Source organism: Macadamia integrifolia, chromosome 12 (genome assembly GCF_013358625.1).
Source record: "Macadamia integrifolia cultivar HAES 741 chromosome 12, SCU_Mint_v3, whole genome shotgun sequence".
Classification (NCBI taxonomy): Eukaryota; Viridiplantae; Streptophyta; class Magnoliopsida; order Proteales; family Proteaceae; genus Macadamia; species Macadamia integrifolia.
Window position 1 is genome coordinate 20,427,692 of NC_056568.1, and position 11,241 is coordinate 20,438,932.

Below are 11,241 nucleotides of genomic sequence, written 5' to 3' on the forward strand. Positions count from 1 at the left end.
AAAGTCAACTGCTCGTTTTGAAGTGTCAAAGCCGATTTCAATTTGGCCAACTCTGGTCCAGATGGAATTAGACATGGATGCATCGGGTCGGCCTAGGTTCAGATTCACCTAGGAATTTCTTCTTTTTCCAGATTTTTTGTTTTTGGTGGAGTTGGATAGTTGCGTAATTCTGCTGATGGCAATGCCGAAGGTGGAATTTCTGCTTCTCCCTCTCTTCTTATTGTGAGTGTTGGGTATTTCTCCCTCCATCATCTGATGTACTATATTTCTTTTTTCTTCTTTTTTCCATTTAATATACATGACTTTTTAGCGAAAAAAAATTGTAGAAGATAAGAAGTGCATTATAGGATCAGAAAGCCAAGATGTATACCTTATATTAAATCATTGGATAGGAAGAGAAAAAGCTAAAGAACTGCATAAGAAACACAAGAGCTTACCTGAAACCAAAGGAATGGTAGAGAAAGCAACGTAAATAGAAGTGAGGGAGGGGGATGGAGAGGGAGAGAGATTTAGTTAACTGATAAACATGATAAGAGGGAGAGTTATAGTAAGATATACTCATCCAATATAATTATCTGATAAAACATGGAGAGAGAGAGAGAGAGAGAGAGAGAGAGAGAGAGAGAGAGAGAGAGAGAGAGAGAGAGAGAGAGAGAGAGAGAGAGAGAGAGAGAGAGATTTTGTTTCCTAATGAAGGGGGAGGGAAGAGGGAAGATTTTTGTTTACTAATAAATTATATACAAATAAATATGGAGAGAGAAAAATAATTACGGAGAGTGGGGGTAGGAGAAACGTGAGAGGATGAGTGAGATTTTTTTTCTTTCTTAGAATAGTTATGAAAAGTTTTACAAAGGTAAATATGGAGAGAGAAAATGACAATTATGGAGAGTGGGATAGGGAGAAATGTGAGTGGATGAGTGAGTTTTTTTTTTGGATTAGTCATGGAGCGTTTTACAAAAGTAAATATAGTGAGATATATATNTTTCAGTCGGTGGTGAAGCAAGCCTGGTCCCACCAGGTAGGTGGCTGCCCCATTTATATCTTGGCGCAGAAATTTAAGGTGGTGAAAGGGGTGCTAAAAGCTTGGGCAAAAGAAAGATTTCCTAATTTAAATGAGGAAGTGAAAAAAGCTACTTCAGAGCTAAAAAGAGTGCAGGATATTATTGAGGTTTCAGGAATGTCGGATGCCCTCTTTAATGAAGAAGCTGATGCAAAAACAGCCCTTTTAAATGCTAGTAAGATGCAAGAAAAACTATGGTCTGAGAAGGCTAAATTACGATGGTTGAAAGAAGGCGATCGGAACACAAAATTTTTCCATCTTTCAGTCAAGATTAGAAGATCAAGAAATCAAATTAGTATGTTACGTCGTGAAGATGGTTCTTGGATTTCTGATCAATTAGATTTGGCCAACTATATTGTGGATTTTTACAAGAATTTTCACTCTGAAAATCCTGTAGAACCACACTATGAATTACTTGACCAAATTCCAACAATCATTTCTAATGAAGACAATGCTTTCTTGGATGTTGTTCCCTCAAGGGAAGAAATAAAGATGGCGATATGGGATCTGGATGCGGACAGTTCTCCGGGTCCTGACCATAGTTAACAAATTCGGATTCGGGAATTATTCGGACGGAGAATTATTCGGAATAATTCGGATGATTAATTGAAGGATTCGGTCAAAAAAGCGGTCAAAAAAGCTTATTGGGTTTTTTTTTTAAATTGTTTTTTATTGGTTTTTTTTTTAAAATAATGTTTAAATAAACCGAATAATTCGGTTTAATTCGGATTCGGTCCGAATTATTCGCGATTTATATTCAGTTTTGAAAAAGTCGCGACTTTTAAAGAATTTTATTTTTAATTCGGATTCGGTCCGAATTTTTGATAAAATTCGGAAAAATTCAGTTCGGCCGAATAATTCGCGAATTATTCGGCCGAATTGATAACTCTGGTCCTGACGGCTTTTCAGGTCAGTTTTTCAGAAGTTGTTGGGATATTGTGGAAAATGATTTCTGTAGGGCTGTTTTCTCTTTCTTTTTAGTAGGGAAAATTCCTAAGGGGGTAAATTATTGTTTTCTAACCCTTATCCCTAAAACTGATGGTGCGTCTTCTTTGGATAAGTTTCGTCCCATATGTATGGGAAACTTTTTCTGCAAAGTTTTGTCCAAAATTGCTGCTTCCAGGTTATCTATTTTTCTCCCAAGATTAATCTCAGAAGAACAAGGTGCCTTCCAGAGGGGTAAAATTATTTCAGAAAATATAAGCCTTGCTTCAGAGTTAGCAAATCTGATGCACTCATCCATTCGAGGTGGAGGTATGGGTCTAAAGCTAGATGTGCAGAAAGCCTATGATTCTCTGTCTTGGGATTTCCTCTTTGCAACCTTGAAGAAATTTGGTTTCTCTCCCAATTGGATCAATAAAATCCACCAGATGCTGCTCTCAACAAGGATTTCAATTTTGCTAAATGGAGGTCCAGTGGGTTTCTTTGGTGTGGAGCGTGGTCTCAGGCAAGGAGACCCTATTTCCCCAATCCTTTTTATTCTGGCAGAGGAAGTTCTTTGTAGGGGGCTGAAGAACTTGATACTGGAAAGGAAGATGAAAGCTCTCCCAGGCCCTAGAGGAGCAATTACTCCTTCCCATTTACTTTTCGCAAATGATATTTTTATCTTTATGAATGGGTCAGCTAGGTACGTGAAGCATCTTCATGAGTTTTTATCCAAGTATCAGTCTTTTTCAGGGTAGAAAATAAACTTGGAAAAAAGTAAAATATTTTTTGGGAAGATTGCCCCTCATAGAAGTCGTTTTATTAGTGATTTTCTGGGCATTGCCGCGGCTGATCTCCCTACAAAATATTTGGGGGTGGAGATTTTTAAAGGCAGAGTGAAGAATAGCCATTTGCTTCCTCTTCTGGATAAGATAAAGGGTTGGTTGGCAGGGTGGAAGGGAAAAATTCTTTCTATGGCTGGGAGAATTGAATTGGTTAAGTCAGTTATTTCTAGTATTCCCATACACAACTTCTCTGTGTACTGGTGGCCGGATGAAACTATTAAGGTGGTGGAACGGTGGATGAGGAATTTTATTTGGTCAGGTGATATGGAAGTGGCAAAGAAGATTGTTATGAAATGGGAAGGGGTGTGCAAGCCTAAAAAGGAAGGGGGTCTGGGAATTAGAAGGTTGAGAGAAGTGAATTTTGCTTGTTTATGTAAACTGGCTTGGCAAATCAAACATGAGGATTCTCTTCTGAGCAGATTCTTCAGGGAACGTTTTATCAAGGAAGATGGGTCGTTGTGAAGGGGATATAAGTCTTCATCTATATGGCCGGGCTTGAAAAGAGTTTGGAGTTTCGTTGCAAAGAACGAGCAATGGATTCTGGGAAATGGGAAAAAAATTGATTTTTGGTTAGATAGATGGATTGACAATCAATCTATCGCTGAGAAGACAAACTTGGAGCCGGTTTTTTTCTCAGATATAAAAGAAAAAGTTTATGATTTCATATGCCAAGCCGCCTGGGACCTCCCTCATGTGGAGTCGGTTTTACTTGCTGAAATTTGGGAGAAAGCTAAACGTATTCACATCCAAGGTGTGAACGACAAATGTTTTTGGCGATTGACCTCTTCAGGTATCTTCTCTATTAAATCTGCCTGGGAAGAAAATAGAGAAAAATATCAGAAAGTGAGTTGGTTTTCTCTTATATGGAACTCATCTAACCAACCAAGACAAGCTGTTTTTGCTTGGCGGTTAGTTCAAAATAGATTACCAATAGATGAAAATGTTTCTCGTCGTGGAGTACAAATGGCTTCTCGGTGCAGTTTGTGTGGTAAAGATGAAGAATCAATGTCTCACTTATTTTATAACTGTGAATTTGCTCGTAGTTTGTGGAGAGCTTTTTGTGAAGGCTTCGATGTGCAATGAAAACCTTATATGGACATGCTTTCTTTTATTGCATGGTGGAAACAAACAGCAAAGAATCTCCATTTTAAAAAGGTGTGGATTACTGGATTTTCCCTGGTTCCTAGTATCATATGGCAGGAAAGGAATGCAAGAATTTTTGAGGGGGTCTCCAAATCATCTAGACACTGTTTCGCCATGATTAAAAGTGAAATCAGCCTCCAGATGACTGCTGCTACAGGGTCTCCTCTTTCATTTAGTTCCTTAATGTGTGCCAAACGATTGGGGATCTCTAGGGTGCGATACAAACCAAGAGAGGTAATGGAAATTTTTTGGTGTCCTCCCCAAAGGGGATGGGTGAAGCTAAACTCAGATGGATGCTCTTTGGGAAATCCAGGAAAAGCAGGTGCGGGTGGAGTATTTCGGAATGAAAATTCAGAAATATTACAGTCTTTCAGAACTTTTCTTGGTGTCCACACAAATTTTGAAGCCGAGATGATAGCTGTTATTACTGGGCTGGAATTTGCAAGAGATATGGGTATTACTCATTTGTGGATTGAGTGTGACTCAGTAGCTGTAGTTTTACTTATATCTAAGGGAAGAATCCCTTGGGTTTGTCTTCAAAGGTGGATGAGTTTAACCTCCTATTTGAACTCTCTTACCTAGAAAATCACTCACTGTATGCGGGAAGCAAATCCTGTGGCTGATTTCTTGGCAAAAACAGCAGCAAAATTCAAAGTTTCTTCTCCTATCCAATCCTGGCCTGCGCTGATTGCTATAGAGTTGGAAGTGGATGGTCAATCTCGGCCTAGATACCGCTTCTTTTAATGTATTCTGTTCTTTTTTATTTCCAATTTTTGTGATTTGGTTTCTGTTGTGAGTTCTTTCTCTGCTGATGGCAATGCCGAAGGTGGAGTAGACTTTTCCAGATTCCAAATGTGTTATTGTTTTTGTATATTCTTTTTCCCCTTCTTTTAATACAATGAATTTTTAGCAAAAAAAAAAAAGGTATCAACAACACTTTGATCTATGGATACCTGCATACACAAATAAACTTTATTCAAGTTTTAACATCATATTAACCTTTTGTGGTGAGCAAATAAGGTAATTTGGATTACAAGAGCATATAAGCATATTTATTAACCCGATTTAAAATCCTTCCACTCGGAGTAGATTCAAAAAATAATAAGGGAGCACGAAAAATGCATAAATGAATTTTGTTGAAGAATAGAGTTGATGTCTTGTATCCAATAGTTGTAATGAGCATGGACCTTATAAGTACACAAAGAGAACTTCCAAGGGTTAAAGCGACATAAATAAAGAGGAGTTTTGATTGTCTAATATGAGGTCTCACATCTTCTGAAACGGGAGTAGCTAACACCATCTAATAACTACTAACAATCAGAAGAAGTTGAAAAAGAATTTGAACCAATAATATCAATGGTACAAAAACCCCTCTATATGCAGCGGTAACATATTTCCAATAGACTGAAAGACTAATTGCACCATTTTCCCTCTTCTTTTCTTGGATAAGTTGCTCTTCTAGCCCAACCTGGTTCTCTATTTTGTTGTTTTTGGATTCCCCTTCCTCATCATCTTGAGTAGACTTCTTACTATACAACATAATAGTATCTACCTCATCATTAACTCAATTATCCAAAGCAGCCACACATTCGATAGAATTAATTTTTGTCAAAGCTTTCTTATGTGCACCCATTAATTCCATAAAGTCAGTTCCTAAACTAAAAATTTCTTCATATTTTCCTGCTTGAGTAATCCGTCCATCTCTCATAACCTACCAAATAAGAGAAGGTAAATAATTGTTCTTAAACCAGATTTAGGGACTTCAAATTGGGAAGGGAAAATGGCATATTCTTACCAGGATAAGATTAGCAGAACGTAAAAACTCTATTAATTGGTGAGTAACATAAATTATTGTTTTTGAAGCCAAAATTCCTAATAAACATTCCTGCCAACAAAAATTTAGATGTTCACATTTAGGAACTAAAAAATAATATCTAGCTACTTAAAAGAGATAAATAGTTATACATACTAATATATTTATTTTCCTAATGTAAGTAATATAAAAAGCATAAATTAAGGAGATGCAGAACTTAATATCATGTGTCTATCTATCTTGTTTTTTTAGACGTCAATAACAACCTTAAATTAATTTTTAGAGCAAACTTACTTTCCAACGAACAAAATTGTAATGTAGATAATGAAATATATATAGTTTCAATCAAATTTCATCAAAGAAAACTTTGGAAGTAGAGATCAAAGGAAACTACCTTAAAAAGATGAGTTCTTGTGTGCACATCCACAGCACTAAAAGGATCATCAAGCAAATAAATATCCGCATCATGGTATAAAGCACGTACAGTCTGAATTCTTTGCTTCTGCCCTCCACTCAGGTTGATCCCCCTTTCCCCTATAATAGTCTGGTCCCCAAAGGCACAAAATTCAAGGTCCTTCTTCAATGAACATGCTTCAAAGATCATCTCATACCTCCTCTCATCCATCTCTTTACCAAACAATATATTGTCTATTAGTTTTCCACTCTATATCCAAGGTGATTGTGAAACATAGGCTTTTTTACCATTCAACTTAATTGTTCCAGATACTATCGGCACTTCTCCCAATATACTAGAAAGTAAGCTTGACTTGCCTGACCCAACTGAACCACAAATAGCCACTCTCATACTGTGATACACTTGAAAATTAAGATATTTCAATGTTAGAGTAGGGGAATGAAGATCCCAAGCGAAATTACCCTCGACTATCTCAATTGCAACTTGGGCACTATCTCTTGGAAGCTTTTGTATTATATTCGGATGAAATTCATCAAGACAGAGGAATGAGACTATCATATCAAGAGAAACTTTAGTTTGAATTACCATGGATATTGTATCTGGAAGATTATAAATGGGCCCTTGGAGTATCTCAAATGTTGCAAGTGCAGATAGAATCTTCCCTGACTCAAACGGAATTCTCGTAAAGATACAAAACCCAAAAGTAACCATGGACAAAAGCATGGGAACAGATAAGTAGACAAAGACAGTCATAGCTGATGTATAAACTAACTTCTTTAACCATCTTGTTTCAAAGCTCCTGAGTTCAACTATCATAGCCAAGAACTTCATCTCCCAACCTTGGAGCTTGAGAATCCTTATATTTCTCAGAGCCTCAGATGTTACCTTCATCCTTTGATCCTTTGAATCCATTAACTTCCCTTGAAATTTCTCTTGTAGTTTTCCTAGTGGAATATTTACCAACATTAAAATCAATCTGGTAACAAAAGCCACAAGTGAAGCAAGCCCAATGCGCTTGTACAAGATCAATAATGCTAGAACAACCTGAAGAGGAACCTTCCATATATAGTGCAAGTACCAACTGAAAAGGCTAGTCCTCTCAACATCAACACTCATTAAATTAATGTTCTCTCCACTACTGTGGACTTGCTTTGATTGGTTTGAAAGCTTGAGACCTTTGTTATAGATTATAGCAAATAAGGTAGCACGGATCCTAATTGCCATCTTTCGTAGTAGAAAGGACAAATGTCTATCAGAAAGGCCATTTATGAGCTTTGAAAGAAAGAAAATAAACACTAGTGTATAGCCTTCGTAGTTTAGTTGGTGAGGACTATTGTGATATTGAACAAAAGCAAAAATAAGATATGGCCCAACATAAGAAGCCAGTGTGCGTATAATGGAGAATAGAGCGGTCCATAAAATTTCTTTCCACAATGAGAAACCCAATGCCTTCCCCAACTTGAGTGTGCTTACCTGACCACCTTTACCACTGCCATTAGCATCAGAATCAAGTTTATTTCTAAAATGACTGAAGACCGAATTGGCACTATCAGGATTAGCAAGTTGAGGAATATCTTTAAGGTCTAGTGTTTTCTTACACCCGAGTGCAAGCAAAGGGCCCATCCAAGTGAGAGTAAAAATACTAAGAAGACTGGCATTTGCATAAGGAGTCACACTCTCTCCACCAATACTTGATCCTTGTCCATCATCACAATTGTTATGATTTGAACTACTTTCCAACAGAGGCTCCAAAAGATGGAGATCTTCTCCTTCTCTCCCATTGCCAAACAACCCGGTACACCAAAAGGAAAGACTAGCAATAATGGATACAACATTAGTGAACCATAGTAAGAGTGGTAAAGAGGAATGTTTCCAATATAAACTGAGATGTATAACAAGATAGAAACAAGACATTAGGAAGTAGAAGACCCATGTAGGAAAAGGATTGCAACAGGCTGTGAAAAGAACATCCAAATATTCATATCATTCCTTAATTCTTCAGAAGCATCCATATTTACAAATTTCCTTTTCTTCTGTTTGTAATTTGATGGCTTATCTCAATTAAGTCCAATGCAAATCCTACAAGCTTTACCACATTTTGAATTGAGGTAGACTCATTTATAAAGATGTCGTGTCTAGACCAATATTGGAGTCTTAATATCACTGAAATGTAGTTGAACCTGTAAATGAACAGGCAAAATAAAATTGTTTGAGAATATATATAAGGAGCTAAAGAATTATTAAAAATCTTAACATAGAGTAGCCATTTTGCAAGAAGAAAAAAAAAAAAACACCTTTCCAAGGCTATCAATTAGTCTGCTAATAAGGATTTTGACTATGAATTTGTAAATGATGTTATAAAGAGATGGGCTACAATCAAGAATAGGTTCCAGCCCAAGAACCTTGGGAGAGGTTATCTTTTGTAAGGCAGCCGACTTGTTTGGCTTGCAGGACTTAATGGCAACAATGATCTCTTCAGGGCAACACCATTAATTTCTACTCTTAAGAGAGGAAATGATCTAGTTCTCTGAGAAAAGAGAGAGAGAGAGAGGTGCACCTTGACGAAGAAGCTTCAAATTATTCAGTGTATATGAGTGGTGAACGTTAAATTTCTTTCATCTCCTGATTGTCCTCAACAAACTTGGAAGCGCAGGGGGAGTTTTTCCTAATTACGAAAGATTGAAAGGAAATGGGCGTCTCTCTATGAGTTGGCCCCTCAGCTTGCTTCCTGAGAAAGAGGAAATGGCTGGTTCGCCCTTATTCTCTGGAAGGAACATACTTCCTGGGAAAGAGGAAAATGGCTGGTCCGCCCATATTCTCTGGAAGGTACATATTTCCTGGGAAATAGGAAAGTGGTTTGTGCATGGTTCTAAGTATCGATATCAGATCGACTGTATTATATCAGCGTCTAAATATGATTCGAGTCAAATCCTCTGCTGCTTTTTAGCATCAGATTCCCTCTCATGTCCTGCTTTTCAGCTACTTCAGTCATGGTGATCTGCTCAAAATCTGCATTAGAAACTTTCTCTATGATAACACTTACCTCTGAAAATCAGATTCCAAGACCCTTTTTGTTAAGGTCTGTGAAGAACTCAGGTTCTTCAAGGTGATCAACCATGGCATCCCAATGGAGTTTATCTCCAATTTAGAATCTAGCTAAAGCTGTTAACTTCTCCTCACCACCACTTGAGAAAGAGAAAGTGGACCCTTCTAATCCATTTGGGCATGGAAGCATGAAAAATGGATCAAACATGCAGTGACATTTTGAAAAAGATTATCTCTAAGAATTGCTTTAATATGGGATTTTTCTTGATATTTTGATTTCAGGTAATAAGCAATCAAAACATTGTCTTTATTTATCCTCCAAATAGAATGAGCAGTAACATGTAACGCAAACATAGAACTAGAAGAAGATAATCAAAATTAATCTTCAAATGTTGCTCAACCTAGAGTCTTTGTCCAAACCATTCCATTCTCGATTATCCAATGACAGACTTCAATTAGTCCAGGGCCAAAACCCAACAGCTTAAAAGCAATATGGTCTGGACTCCAAGTTGATGTGTCATAGTGGCATGCCACGATCACATGATTCACTTTCTTCTTAGCATATATATCAACTACAAATACTTTTACTTTCTGTATAACATGGCAATAATAGACTTGAAATGGGAATGGTTGACTATGACATATGGCTGGTGGTTCAGAGAGGTTTCCATGGATGAGTTTCAAAGCTTCAATTGTGGCATTCTCATAAGATCCTTCAATGCTCCTAGTACTCCATATGCGTAAATGGTGCCCTAATTTCTCAACAACAAAATCAATAAGATCCTCGACAGAAATCACACAGCTTCTCTGCTCACCTCGAGTGGGACTCTTCTCACATATCCTGAGGGTGAGTTTGTACTCATCCATGTCTGACTCATCCACCACACCAAAAAGCTTCTTCAGTTCCTTGATCTGGGCAAAGTAAAATGGGATTTTTGACACTAGAGATCACGGCAAGAACGATTTATATGACATTGGATCCCTAAGATCAGGAACATGTATGGAACTTCCCTTTTGCACCATTGACTCACGAAAATATGACAATCCCCCTCGAATGGCACTTGAGAGAGGTATTTCTTTTGGGAGGTCATCATATTTCACTTTGAAAGCATTTGGCCACTTGGCTACTGGTGGCAGGTTCGGATCATCCATTGTCTTTTTCATCAGTGCATTTGTGGAACAAGCAGCATTAGCCTGCTCACAGAATGAGGGTAGGTAGGAAGGTAGTATGTTTTCCTCCATAAGTTTCATAAATGATGCTGCCTGATGGAGGCTTAATGGAGAAGCCTTTGCTGCTAACCAATGTGGAGGGTGTGGAAGATCAATATGCTCTTTCCAATATTGTGAGAAAGCATTTTCAGCTCGAGAACCCTACAATTTCATGGGAAAAAAATTACAATCAAATAATAAAGATAAAACAAGAACAAGCAACAACCACTTTCAAATGAATGGATGATGGAAAGACATCGATTTTCTTACACTAAAGTATGCTACTATCAAATGTCCAAGCAAGAGAATGGGATGCATCATGGTGGAATTGAAGAGTCTGTGCTTTTGTGGGAAATGGTTGGGTTCTTTGTTTGGGGGGGCGAGTTTCAATTTATGAGAAAAGTCTGTGCACACCATCGGGTTGCCTAGATTTGTGTCATTCTCACTCCCCCACCCCATGGAAAAGATGCCCATGCTCATATGTTTTTTGCGCTGCCATTGGTTGTGCCCAATCTTCTCCCTTAATTCAAATAAAGGGAAAGTTTGTTTTATCCACTAAAAAAAAAATGTTTCCAACTGATTACCACCTTTGTTGATGCCGAATTTCATTGACTTAATTGCCCTTTGTCTTGTTTCATTAGATAAATGAAGACAGTGGCAAAATTGAAATGTGATGCGATTTAGTCTTGACTAATTAAATAAATTGCAACTTTTACCAAACTAGTTTGCCAAGTAAATTGCAACCAACTCTATTTTCCTATTCTTTCTTATTTCTCATTTACTTCTT

General features: G+C 37.5%; 3 protein-coding genes across 3 annotated transcripts; all 3 read right to left on the reverse strand.

Annotated features, from left to right (window-relative positions):
• Positions 1 to 5,536: 5,536 nt before the first annotated feature.
• On the reverse strand, positions 5,537 to 6,410 carry LOC122094783 (probable non-intrinsic ABC protein 5). Its single transcript, XM_042665385.1, has 3 exons — positions 6,180 to 6,410; positions 5,768 to 5,857; positions 5,537 to 5,683 (listed from the first exon to the last, which is right to left on the reverse strand). The coding sequence occupies exons 1-3, from the start codon at positions 6,408 to 6,410 to the stop codon at positions 5,537 to 5,539; spliced, it is 468 nt and encodes a 155-aa protein (XP_042521319.1).
• A 39-nt stretch (positions 6,411 to 6,449) lies between these two features.
• Positions 6,450 to 7,823, reverse strand: LOC122094784 (ABC transporter C family member 3-like). Its single transcript, XM_042665386.1, has one exon. It carries the CDS (start codon positions 7,821 to 7,823, stop codon positions 6,450 to 6,452), a length of 1,374 nt encoding a protein of 457 aa, XP_042521320.1.
• A 1,818-nt stretch (positions 7,824 to 9,641) lies between these two features.
• On the reverse strand, positions 9,642 to 10,487 carry LOC122094785 (polygalacturonase-1 non-catalytic subunit beta-like). Its single transcript, XM_042665387.1, has 2 exons — positions 10,266 to 10,487; positions 9,642 to 10,157 (listed from the first exon to the last, which is right to left on the reverse strand). The coding sequence occupies exons 1-2, from the start codon at positions 10,485 to 10,487 to the stop codon at positions 9,642 to 9,644; spliced, it is 738 nt and encodes a 245-aa protein (XP_042521321.1).
• Positions 10,488 to 11,241: the final 754 nt, after the last annotated feature.